General features: G+C 43.1%; 3 protein-coding genes across 3 annotated transcripts in view; 1 reads left to right on the plus strand and 2 right to left on the minus strand.

Moving 5' to 3' along the window:
• The window catches only part of LOC109419083 (uncharacterized), a 384,014-nt gene that overhangs the window by 1,411 nt on the left and 370,573 nt on the right, over positions 1-12,030 (plus strand). The window lies entirely within an intron of this gene.
• On the minus strand, positions 4,328-5,023 carry LOC134286293 (integumentary mucin C.1-like). The gene is made up of 2 exons (XM_062847896.1): positions 4,964-5,023; positions 4,328-4,854 (listed from the first exon to the last, which is right to left on the minus strand). The coding sequence occupies exons 1-2, from the start codon at positions 5,021-5,023 to the stop codon at positions 4,351-4,353; spliced, it is 564 nt and encodes a 187-aa protein (XP_062703880.1). The 3' UTR covers positions 4,328-4,350.
• Positions 5,064-8,845, minus strand: LOC109408140 (mucin-2). Its single transcript, XM_062847897.1, has one exon. The coding sequence runs from the start codon at positions 8,220-8,222 to the stop codon at positions 5,064-5,066; it is 3,159 nt and encodes a 1,052-aa protein (XP_062703881.1). The 5' UTR covers positions 8,223-8,845.

A 12,030-nucleotide genomic window follows, 5' to 3' on the forward strand; every position in this document is an offset into this window, starting at 1 on the left:
TTTTTTAGAGATTCCTCCGAGAATTTTGGCAGGGATTTCTCCCAGAATTTTTTAGGGATTCCTTTAGGAATTTCATCATAGACTGCCGTGTGCAGCATAGTTGTCCCATGTTCTATGGGGATCCGTATTAACATGGGACAATTATGTTGTACACGGATGTAGATTTTCAGGAATTCCTTAAAGAATTCCATCAGTGATTACTCTAAGAATTTCATCAGGGATCCAGGGACTCCTTCAGAGATTTCTTCAGGAATTCTTCCAGGAGTTCCTTCAGGGGTTCCTCAAGAGGTATATTCGAGTTGGTGGATGCACTTTCTGTTGTGATTTCTCCAGGAGTTCGTCGAGGAGTTCCGTCTGTAATTCCTCCATGAGTTCCTAATGTTTCGATATACACATAATGAATGGTCATTTGCAGAAGACACTCTCAGTGAATAATTGCGAAAGTGCTTATAGAAGAAGCTGAGACGCAGGCTTTGTCCCAGTTGAGACGTTACGTCAAGAAGAAGAGCAAGTCATGCGGAATTCATGTTCAACTGTCATTATATTCCGTACTACAGAAAATTGGACTCCGTGTTTACGATATGAAGTACTACTACCAACCACCGGTGGGGAGATAAGGTAATATTCGACCAACGATGATGGGAACGCGCGGTGCGAAAACGGGTGGGTATCAGAAATAGAACCGGTTTGAATACCTCTACAACTCACCGACTTACTGCGCACTGGTGGGGATAGTCTAAGAGGATAGTATACCGTCGCTACCAGCTCACTTGTGCGTAGTTACCCAAACGTGAACCGTCTCAGTTAAAAATTACAAAGCAAGACCAGTATGCCATAATCAGGAACTTACTGGCGTCGTTTCTGATGTACCCGAGGCACTCCAGGCTGGGCTGGGCTTTGGAAGCGGTGCCATATCGCTTGTACAGAGTTGCTTCCGGATGTGTGGAATTTCTGAAGAAAGAATTCCAGGCTTCCTTCTGACTCGCAGAAGGGGGTAGTTCGTCAAACCCTTGGACTCCTGTCCCTGCTGCCCGGGGAAGTGTGCTGTGGGATGTCAAGCGTGATCATAAATGATCATAAATTTTGATGTTTTGCCAATCAATTTATGTAGGCTACTGAAGAGAGAATGGCTAATGCTCTTTCCCTTACATGTGAAAGAAACGGAATGGTGGCAAAGCACGAACGCATATCGGCGGACGGAAATCAATTTGTCAACCCGAATCCGCGGTCGGCGGCTTGACCTTGCAAATGAGCAACATTCTACCTACACCTTCGAAATCGAAAATGTGACACATCCTAACGAGTGGCGGGGCGAATCGTTGTTGCGAACCATAATGGAAGAATAATGTTTGCTTCAAATGAAATTAGACGGATGTGTCGAGAGGAGCAGCAGCGCGTTATCCGATTAAATCCCCCTCGTTTCGTCATCTTGTCGGCCGACCCCCTCAACAATCGCGAAGAGATGATGTTTCATCGTTTAAATTTGCAGGATAGGTTCCTACCTAATTTTCTCTTTCGTCGTCGCCTGAGTATGGGACGAATGTCGATCAATGTCACAGTTGAGTGGCATGTGTGTGTAAATATCCTTTCAAGGAAGTGTCCTGCATTTAAAATTGGGTGATGAATAATTCGCGTATGATGCCCTTGGCTTTGGCTTGAAATGATACATAGCTGGATACAATGTTGAATGGTGCTTGGGGCAAATTTAAACGAAGGAGGTGTCGTTGGTGATTTTATAGAACTTCAGGTGTACCCAGGGACCTCTTCCACCAAACTTTTCGCCAGGGACCTCTTCCACCAAACTCCAGACCAAGTGGCGCCCTTGCGCTCGTGCTTGACCTCGAGGATCACGTAATTTTTTAGTCAAATACTGCGTACATCGGCTCCCAGATCCGCTAGATTGGCGTTACTCCTCATCACCTGCAAAACTTTCGAATACTTGAACTCTTCAGTCTTGATGATGAGCGCGTCACCCTTCGCGCGCTATTCACCTGCCATCCTACGTTTCCTAGGTCTGGTGTCTCTACGCTCCTGCACCTCCTAAATTTTGGTTGCTTACCTAAAAATGGACGTAGCCCGTGACCTAACCCCCTGTTCCATTCACTCCGGGACGGGGTGGCTTTTCAGGCCTACCCTTCGTGCCTAGCTGGGGTCCAACTTATCGCCAATACTGCCAACTTCCGTGGTTGACAATCTCCTAGCCTTGCGTGCGCCGCCAGCCCTGATCACCTGAACGCTCCTCACCTGACGGCTGTCTCACTCGCTTCTGCGATTACTGGTCATAAGCAATCACGTCCGCCGCACTTTTAAGGCTATCGGCGAATGCGTAGGCGTCGCACTGGATAGTCTACGGCACCTTCAGTTTCTGTCGCTGCCACAGTTACCATGAGCTCTCATGGTCCTGCTTAGTCACCATCATTGACTTATAGAGCTTCATCAGGCTCCGCTTGTGGTATGCCTACTGATGTTAGACGTCGAGGACCAAAGTCAATGATGGAGTCATGCTGCTGCGCAGCCACATCCATCGTAGAGGCATAGACTTAATAGTGTTGGTAGAGGTGCCCTGGTGCCCCATAGAGGCTCTGTTGACGATCGAGCATCATTTTCACCCTCTCGATAACTCATTCCTCGGCACGGGTTGCTTGACACCTTGAATTAGGGTTACCCCGATTAGGTGGACTCTTATCACCGGAACAGGTCAACCGTAGTGCGGTAGTGCTATTCTAAGCCGACAGCCACAATACAGTACAGCATCTACGTGAACTGTTCTGTCGATCACTGAGAAGGCACATAACAGTTTCAAAAATAAGAACCCCGATGACTTTGGCGACCATGAAGCCCTCGTAAGATGTAGAGTCCAACTCCCGCTCAAGCAGCACATATGGTTACAAAACAGTCACGGCAGCGCATGTAAAGGTTGTACAGAAGTCACTGTGACTTACTGCGCAACCATTACCTGCGCTGCCGTGACTGTTTTGTGACCATGTGTGTTGCTTGGGCCGGACTGGGTAGCAATGAATGCGATATCCGTGCCCCACTTAGCGACTGCCTGATACAGCAGTTCGTGGGCTGTTCCACAGTGGTAATGGTTCAGGTTTAATCTAGGATGGGATTTACCTCAGATAAGGCCGAACTATAGGAAGTACGCCCTTTGGACCATAGTGGGACCACAAGAGGGAGAAGCAGAAGATATCAGGAAGAGCAGCTGCCGGCGAGGACAAGCGCGACGCACTCATCATGGATCATTCTACCGGTACGAGTACGTTTGATACTGTGTACTTCGACTCTCGAATCCACGAGCTATCCGTCGGTCACTGCTCTTCGCTTTCAGGAGCTTTGAGTACTTGAACCCATCGGTCTTGTGGTCCCACTATGGTCCAAAGGGCGTACTTCCAATAGTTCGCCTTTATCTGAGGTGGTGGAGGAGTTACACAAGGTCGCAACATACTGATCCCTTCAATGCGGGACGGGCCGGCCATTTCGTTGCAGAAATACCGCGAATACAACGTGCCCACACATCACTTGATCATGGATTTTAAATCGTCGTAATAGAATCGATCGGGACCAGCTATGGCAGATTATGCACGAATACGGATTTCCGGATAAACTGATACGATTGATCAAGGTAACAACGACACCAGAAGAGAATTTAAGAGACGCATTGTGGCAGGAAATCGAGCCTACTTTGGACTCCGCAGAAGTCTACTATCGAACAAAGTTCGGCGATACACGAAGTTAAACGCTGATTAGACCAGTAGTTCTCTATGGGCACGAAACATGGAATCTACGTGAAGAGGACCAACGTGCCCTTGGAGTTTTCGAACGGAAGTTGTTGCGTACTATTTACGGTGGAGTGCAGATGGATGACGAGACTTGGAGGAGGCGAATGAACCGCGAGCTGCATCAGCGGCTGAGAGAACCAACCATCGTCCACACCGCGAAAATCGAGAGGCTACGGTGGGCGGGCAATCCGACTTAAATTGTTCTCTAGAGTCATCCGATCGGTATAAGAAGACGTGATGCGCAGCGAGATAGGTGTGTCGATCAAGTGAAGGACTATTTGCGAACCCTTCGTAGAGCGAGGAACTTGAGACGCGCAGCCATGAACCGAGTTGAATGGAGATGGCTTCTACGTACAGCAGAGGACGCTCAGGCCTTAGTCTGACCGGTAAGGTAAGAAAGCACGTCTTCGAAGACTTCTAGATATTGATAGGTCAATACACTTGGCGACTCGGCATTCAAAACATTGACCATTCATTGCAGTGCAGTTCATAATGTTTGATTTTATTGCATCAACTTGTAAACAAGAGCGGTTTTTCTTGCCGCGGGATTCCAATGTTACCCGGCACCTTATCCCACAGGAAGTTGCGGAATCGGAATTACAATCGGGCCGTTACCGAACTGGAACTCGGTAAGCTGAGCGGCGGAAGAAGCCGAATTGGCCCCAGATGCGCTAATGAGATGGATTTGGAGCTGGGGTTCGGGTACCGGCGGTGGTGGTTGAGTTGTGGTCGTTGGAGGTCGGGTCGTTGTTGTCTTGCGAGCTCGGGTGGTTGTTGTGGTTGGTCGGGTTGTTGTTGTAGTTGGTTTGGTGGTGGTTGTTGTAGGTTTGGTGGTAGTTGTCGTTGGTTTCGTAGTTGTTGTTGTTGGTTTCGTGGTAGTTGTTGTTGGTTTTGTTGTAGTTGTCGTTGGTTTGGTGGTTGTGGTCGTTGGTTTGGTGGTTGTGGTCGTTGGTTTGGTGGTTGTGGTCGTAGGTTTGGTAGTGGTTGTTGTTGGTTTGGTGGTGGTTGTTGTTGGTTTGGTTGTTGTTGTCGTAGGTTTGGTGGTGGTTGTCGTTGGTTTGGTCGTTGTCGTCTTTCGGGGTCGAGTTGTTGTCGACTAAGCATTTACAGTTGATTTGTTGTGATGAAAAGAAGGTTAAGATATTTTGATTAGAAACTAATTTAAAAAACTTCATTCTTACAAAAACGTTTGTTTTTGTCCCGTATGATGTCTGTTGCCCTAAGAAATATTCATGAGACATGTTATGCTCGTGGTAGTATTTGTTTACTTCAAGAGCACGTTTAGCCATGAGCGAATGTGGTACTAACCTTCACACATATACAAGTGGTTTCCTCTTCCGGGGTGGTTGTGGTTCCTTCCGTCGTCGTTGTGACCTCGGTCGTTGTAGTTGCTTCGGTTGTAGTGGTTTTCTCAGTTGTTGTGGTTTCTTCGGTCGTTGTGGTTTCTTCAGTTGTAGTAGTTTCTTCGGTCGTTGTGGTTTCTTCGGTAGTGGTGGTAGTTGCTTCAGTTGTCGTGGTTTCCTCAGTTGTTGTAGTTTCTTCGGTTGTCGTTGTCTCTTCAGTCGTTGTAGTTTCCTCAGTTGTTGTAGTTTCTTCAGTCGTTGTAGTTTCCTCTGTAGTGGTAGTTTCTTCTGTCGTGGTAGTTTCTTCAGTTGTCGTAGTTTCTTCTGTCGTCGTAGTTTCTTCAGTGGTCGTAGTTTCTTCAGTTGTCGTGGTTTCCTCAGTTGTTGTGGTCTCTTCAGTCGTTGTGGTTTCCTCTGTCGTAGTGGTTTCCTCGGTAGTTGTAGTTTCTTCTGTCGTGGTGGTTTCTTCAGTCGTAGTAGTTTCTTCAGTCGTAGTAGTTTCTTCGGTCGTCGTTGTCTCTTCAGTCGTTGTAGTTTCTTCAGTAGTCGTAGTTTCTTCAGTTGTCGTAGTTTCTTCGGTCGTTGTGGTTTCTTCAGTGGTAGTGGTTTCCTCTGTGGTGGTAGTTTCTTCTGTTGTAGTGGTTTCTTCAGTGGTCGTTGTTTCTTCAGTGGTAGTGGTTTCCTCTGTCGTGGTGGTTTCCTCCGTTGTGGTAGTTTCCTCTGTCGTGGTGGTTTCCTCCGTTGTGGTAGTTTCCTCAGTGGTCGTTGTTTCTTCAGTAGTTGTCGTTTCCTCCGTCGTAGTAGTCTCTTCGGTCGTCGTAGTTTCTTCGGTCGTAGTAGTCTCTTCGGTCGTAGTAGTTTCTTCAGTAGTTGTCGTGGCCTCAGTCGTTGTAGTAACCTTCACACACAGACATGTTGTTAGGTCTTCTGTTGTGGTTGTTGGTTTTGTAGTTGTGGTATGGTGTTTTTTGGTTGTAGTGGTGGGTTTTGTGGTAGTAGTGGTTGGCGGGGTCGTAGTAGTGCTTTCGGTAGTTGTAGTAGTTGGAGGTGTGGTTGTCGTGGTTGGTGGAGTAGTTGTCGTAGTTGGAGGTGTAGTTGTCGTAGTTGGAGGTGTAGTTGTCGTAGTTGGAGGTGTAGTTGTCGTGGTTGGAGGTGTAGTTGTCGTGGTTGGAGGTGTAGTTGTCGTTGTTGGAGGTGTAGTTGTCGTGGTTGGGGGTGTAGTTGTCGTGGTTGGAGGTGTAGTTGTCGTTGTTGGAGGTGTAGTTGTCGTGGTTGGAGGTGTAGTTGTCGTAGTTGGAGGTGTAGTTGTCGTAGTTGGTGGAGTTGTAGTAGTGGTGTGTTTTTTAGTAGTAGTAGTGGGTTTTCTGGTAGTAGTGGTTGGTGGTGTCGTAGTAGTGCTTTCGGTAGTTGTAGTTGTGGTTTCTGTAGTTGTCGTAGTTGGTGGAGTAGTTGTCGTAGTTGGAGGTGTAGTTGTCGTGGTTGGTGGAGTAGTTGTCGTGGTTGGTGGAGTAGTTGTCGTAGTTGGTGGAGTAGTTGTCGTGGTTGGAGGCGTTGTAGTAGTGGTGTGTTTTTTAGTAGTAGTAGTGGGTTTTCTGGTAGTAGTGGTTGGCGGAGTAGTAGTAGTGCTTTCTGTCGTTGTAGTTGTGGTTTGTGTAGTTGTCGTAGTTGGTGGAGTAGTTGTCGTAGTTGGAGGTGTAGTTGTCGTAGTTGGTGGAGTAGTTGTCGTAGTTGGAGGTGTAGTTGTCGTAGTCGGAGGTGTAGTTGTCGTAGTTGGTGGAGTAGTTGTTGTGGTTGGAGGAGTTGTAGTAGTGGTGTGTTTTTTAGTCGTAGTTGTTGTTGGTTTTGTAGTCGTTGTCGTTGGTTTTGTCGTTGTAGTTGTTGGTTTTTTAGTCGTCGTAGTAGTTGGCTTTTTCGTCGTCGTAGTAGTTGGCTTTTTAGTCGTCGTAGTAGTTGGTTTTTTAGTTGTAGTCGTAGTCGGCTTCTTAGTCGTAGTAGTAGTTGGATTCTTGGTCGTCGTAGTCGTTGGTTTCTTGGTTGTCGTGGTAGTTGGCTTTTTAGTGGTCGTAGTAGTTGGTTTCTTAGTGGTGGTTGTGGTTGGCTTCTTGGTCGTAGTGGTGGTTGGCTTTTTAGTTGTAGTTGTTGTTGGTTTTTGTGTGGTAGTTGTTTTGTGTCTTCCTAATGTTTCTACATAATCGAAAGGATTTTCCGCTCCAACCAACGGATCGTCGTAATATTCTTCAGGATCTGGGGCAACTATGTAATGACTCGTAACATATGGCGTCGTAGTCGATGTGGGTGTAGTGGTAGGAGTAGTTGTCGGCGTGGTAGTTGTATCAGGTGTAGTAGTAGTGGTTGATGGAGGAGGAGGTGTGCTTGTAGTGGTAGTTGTACTGCAGGGAGCTTTTGTAGTTGTAGTCGTTGAACAAGGAGCTTTAGTTGAAGTCTTAGTGCATACGTCACATGAACATAACTCATGATGATGGTGGTGATCACCACCATCACACCTCGAATGATCATCTATATGAAGATATGGAATATTACAAACAAATTCTCTATTCGACAATTCATCTACATTACCTTTGAATCCCGGGAAATCGTCAACTCGCTGACCTCGCGACGTCAAAAACCCTTCACAGTGGTCCGTCATCCACAAGAGCTGGACTGATCTCGTTTTACTCTGACCTACCGGACAGGTCTTCAACTCGGCAAGTCCTTCACGAACGCACTGCAAGTACTGCGGCAGGAAAGTTCCAATTTCGACAAACTCGACACCATCCTTACATTTTTCGCAAGGCATCAGTTGTTTTGCTTGCCACGATCTAATTTCCCCCTCGGTTGCGTACCGACAGCGTCCTTGCACCGGATCGAAGGCAATACCAAACGGGCACTGGAACTCGTAGGCCACTCCGGACAGGCATCGGTAGTATCGGTCCACGTACTCCTCATGTCGGAACACCACCTCCAGAGACGTATCCTGCTGGGGACAGTTGTGGCTTGGCCTGGGCGGCTTCCGATCACACTCCAAATGCGTCTGCTCACTGGGGACAGTCCCCACGAGGAAGAGCACTGTAGCCAGTAAACGTTTGATTCTGCACATTTCGATCCAAACAAACTACGCCGACTGTATGCTGTCCATCGTGCTTCGGACGCTTTAAAAGGGGTGTTATTTTGCTTGTTTTTACAAAGATGGGCAGTGTCCCGCCGTTCGACTGTGCTTTTTACCCCATCGGGAAGCAGACCGATAGTGGGTGGCTCTCGTGCTAAAATGTAAGCCGCGCAGTTTTCGGTGGCAAGAAGTTCCCCTTGCGTTAGATTAGATGCGACCGACGGAAGCAGTGGTACTGGTAGACTTTGGTCAGCTATCGTTCGCTTCAGTTGTTTTCTCATGTGTGGTTGTTTTCTCAACTTATCGAGCAGTATTTGCCTCGTGTTTGCGACCAGTGTGAAAACGAATACAGTGGCTGAAAAACCATTGCTGGTATCAATAGATAGCGTCGTTTATAGATTATTTTTTAACTTCATTAGTCTGTCTGAAGTCTAGACAGAGTTATTCTGTTACGATTCTAGTTTCGCATACCGGTTCAATGTATCAAAAGTGTGCCAACTTTCGAGATGGACGGAGGTGCGATCGCTGGTAGTTTAGGTCAGCAGTTAAACTGCTGGGTAGCAGATCTTGTTACAGATGTTCAATACAAAGATTAAGTAGTTCATTGGACCTCAAAGCAGTGATTATGAACTCACTAGATTTTCATTTATAACCTCTTTTTGCAGCACACGTAAGGACTGTTCATTTTATAAAGAGGACACCTTATTTGTGTGAAATCTTTTTTATTTTTCAATAAAATCATTATCGGTTTTTTGCATAAATTTCCATAGCTATTCTACAGTGTAGGAAAAATATAACATTATACAAATTGTCTTTAGTTATGAAACTGAAGCGGTTTTCGTTAAAACTCAATAAAACCCCATTTCTTAAAATTCTACACAACTTTCCACATACATAACTTTAAAATTTTCATGAACTTTTCAATGTGTTGGGATCTAATACTATTCTTCTAAAGGTAGAGTGTAATAGTTGGTCAGTAATAATGCACCAAGCATTATACAGCTTGATATAGTGAGTAGCCTTGTTATCAATGAAATTGATAAAAAAACCTATTTAAGTCCAGTGATGCAATAACACTACGGAATCAGTTCAAAATTTGTCCAGTATAGAAGAGAATCGCATTCTAAATGATACCGAAGAAAAATATGCTTTAAAGTACATTCTTCATCATAAATTTAATACTTAATGATGGCCATAATGAAAAATTGCATACTTTTTGCTCCATAAATGCAAGTTTTTGATTCTAGAGAAGCTTATTATTATTTATTTTCAGCAAGGTCTGACCCTATGTAATTATATACTTTATTTGAAAATAACTACTTGTTAATTTTTATTTTTGACATCATTGTTACGTTGTATTTGCAATAGAGTACATCGTTATTTAGAAGAACCTTCATAGAACGAAGCGGTTTTATCTCCGGTAACTGCCATGAAGCACGGTAACCAAGCCAACAATGCTATCAAGAAGCGGTTTTCTGCATTTGAATTTGCATTATTAGTACTTTCGACTAGATCCATTAAAAACATTCAAAATTTAATATTTTTATACATTTTTGTTTAACAAATAAATTTTATTCTGAAAATCGAGTCTAATTTGTAACTCTAATATCTCAACAACCATTATTCCGATTAGGTTTATATTTTACCAGAATATGTATCACTCAAACTGCTGCAGCATGGCAAACACTTTTTTGCAATTAAAAACGATAAACCGATGTTTTACAGAAATTTTGTGTTTATCCTTAGTTTTTGGGAATTGAAAAATTGATCTCTCGAAACACTTTGCCACATTTCTATGAAGTTCAATAATTTTAAATCAATTTATTTATGGTTATTATCTGCTAATATAATGTACTGAACAACTAACCAAGGCTGCTCAAATTTGAACTACCGTAAAACGGGGTATCATTGATCAGCGGGGTAACATTGATCGGCTTGACCGGCCTCATGAAATGTTCAAACAAGCATTTTACATTGAATCAGTTTCTGCTATCGAATGGTATATAATAATCTGCTATCTTTTAGCTATTAAATGACATGCAATTCATGAAAATTGAAGTTCATAAACATTGAAATGAATTGATTTTTCCTTAACTGTGTTCCTTAACACAATGAGATACATTGTTAAACATTCATGCTTGGCGTGAATACAAAATATAATACGAGGTTAGAAATCACTGTATTACTTCAATATGATATCCCAGAGTTGGATTTAATAAACGAAATGTTTATGAAAACACTCTTTTTCCATGAAGTATACGATTTATTGAAAGTAGTCTATCAATTCCTTAAGCTATTGCCTACCTTTAGGCGTTATTCGCGGTTTGGAAGATTTTTATCCTAAAATAACTCAAAAAGTACTGAACTTGTAAAAATTTGGACAACATATTCGAAATCAGCGACCCTGAATTTAGTAAGAAAGGGTATTTTCAACACAAACGAACATTGATCACTGATATGATCAATGTTACCCCAAATCAACAAAATCAAAATTTACATTAAAAAGCCTATTTAAACATGTTTTAAAGTGTTACAATACTTTTTCGAATAGCTTAACACATACTCAGACTGTCAGTACTTGTTTTAAAAATATAAAACATGTAACGTTTGCTTTAACAAGAGAATTATTCAGGAAAGATCGAAAATTCTGATCAATGTTACCCCGGATTACGGTACGCGTTTTCTTTTTATAGCCTTGCAAAGTTGTCCTCTTTATAAAATGAACAGTCCTTACAATATATCATTTCAAACTTTCAGCCTATATGGTGCTCCAGAAAGATCTACGTTGGAAGCATTTGACCACTTTAGGCTACTTGGCCAATTCTGAGGCTAGAAGTCAGCTTTCTACAGAAAAATAATAAAAGAAAATCGAAGGGCTAGGTTTTTGGGAAATTGGAATTACATGATTGATAACTTAGATCTGCGATGAATATTATTCTCAGTGTATTTTCCCCCAAAAGTTTATCGAATATCCTGAGACCTCTACGAAATCAGTTTAAAAATGGTTACATTACTCAAATTGAAAAATATCGAGCCAAAAATGGCATATTTTTCGTATTTTGGGATAGATATGCTCTAATGTAGGGGGATTAGGGGCATAATGGACACCCGGGGCGAAATGGACACCCCTGTTTTTGCCGAAACCGTTGGCTTTTATGTAAAACTTTTAATGCATAAGTGTAAAGAAACAAGTCACTGTTCTATTTTCCAATAGTATCATTTATAATCCTTCCAAATAACCAAAATATCATTGAAATTGAAGTATGTTTTTCATATGGTGGATTCTTATAATTTCGAAGCAGCAGCAAATAAGGTATTGCGAGCGTTTGAGATTGTCCACCATAAAAACAAGTGTATTGTTAGCTTATCTACACGTATGCGCAGATTTAGCAATGGATGAAGTATTATATTTTTGATCAGAACTTACTCAAAATAGCAACGTGCTTTAACCATCACACCAGATCCGCTTCACTCCAGAACGATTTAAAGATGCATACTACACATATTATACATAATTTTAGTTTCTATACGAAATCCGAAATTTTGTAACTATATTGATGCTCTAGATTCATAAATATAGGGTGAACTTTTGCCCCACAGCTATTGCGAACTTTTACCCCACTGTCGAGTCTTTAGCAATGTTCCTTCCTACAAGAAGCACTAGAAGCTTTTTGTTTATTCGAGTGCACCTCTCGAACTACTATGAAATTACGATTCTACGACATCAAGAGACTTTGTAAATCTTCTTCTTTCGATCATTACAAATTCTTATTACAACATGTCCTAACATTAAAACAGC

The sequence above is a fragment of the Aedes albopictus genome, chromosome 2 (assembly GCF_035046485.1).
Source record: "Aedes albopictus strain Foshan chromosome 2, AalbF5, whole genome shotgun sequence".
Lineage (NCBI taxonomy): Eukaryota > Metazoa > Arthropoda > Insecta > Diptera > Culicidae > Aedes > Aedes albopictus.

Excerpts from the sequence above, each read along its gene's own strand:
- LOC109408140 (XM_062847897.1), bottom strand. The coding sequence starts at position 8,222 with ATGTGCAGAATCAAACGTTTACTGGCTACAGTGCTCTTCCTCGTGGGG.
- LOC134286293 (XM_062847896.1), bottom strand. The coding sequence starts at position 5,023 with ATGTCTCATGAATATTTCTTAGGGCAACAGACATCATACGGGACAAAA. Across the intron at positions 4,855-4,963 it reads GGACAAAAACAAACGTTTTT|ACGACAACGACCAAACCAAC; the intron begins GTAAGAATGAAG and ends CGACCCCGAAAG.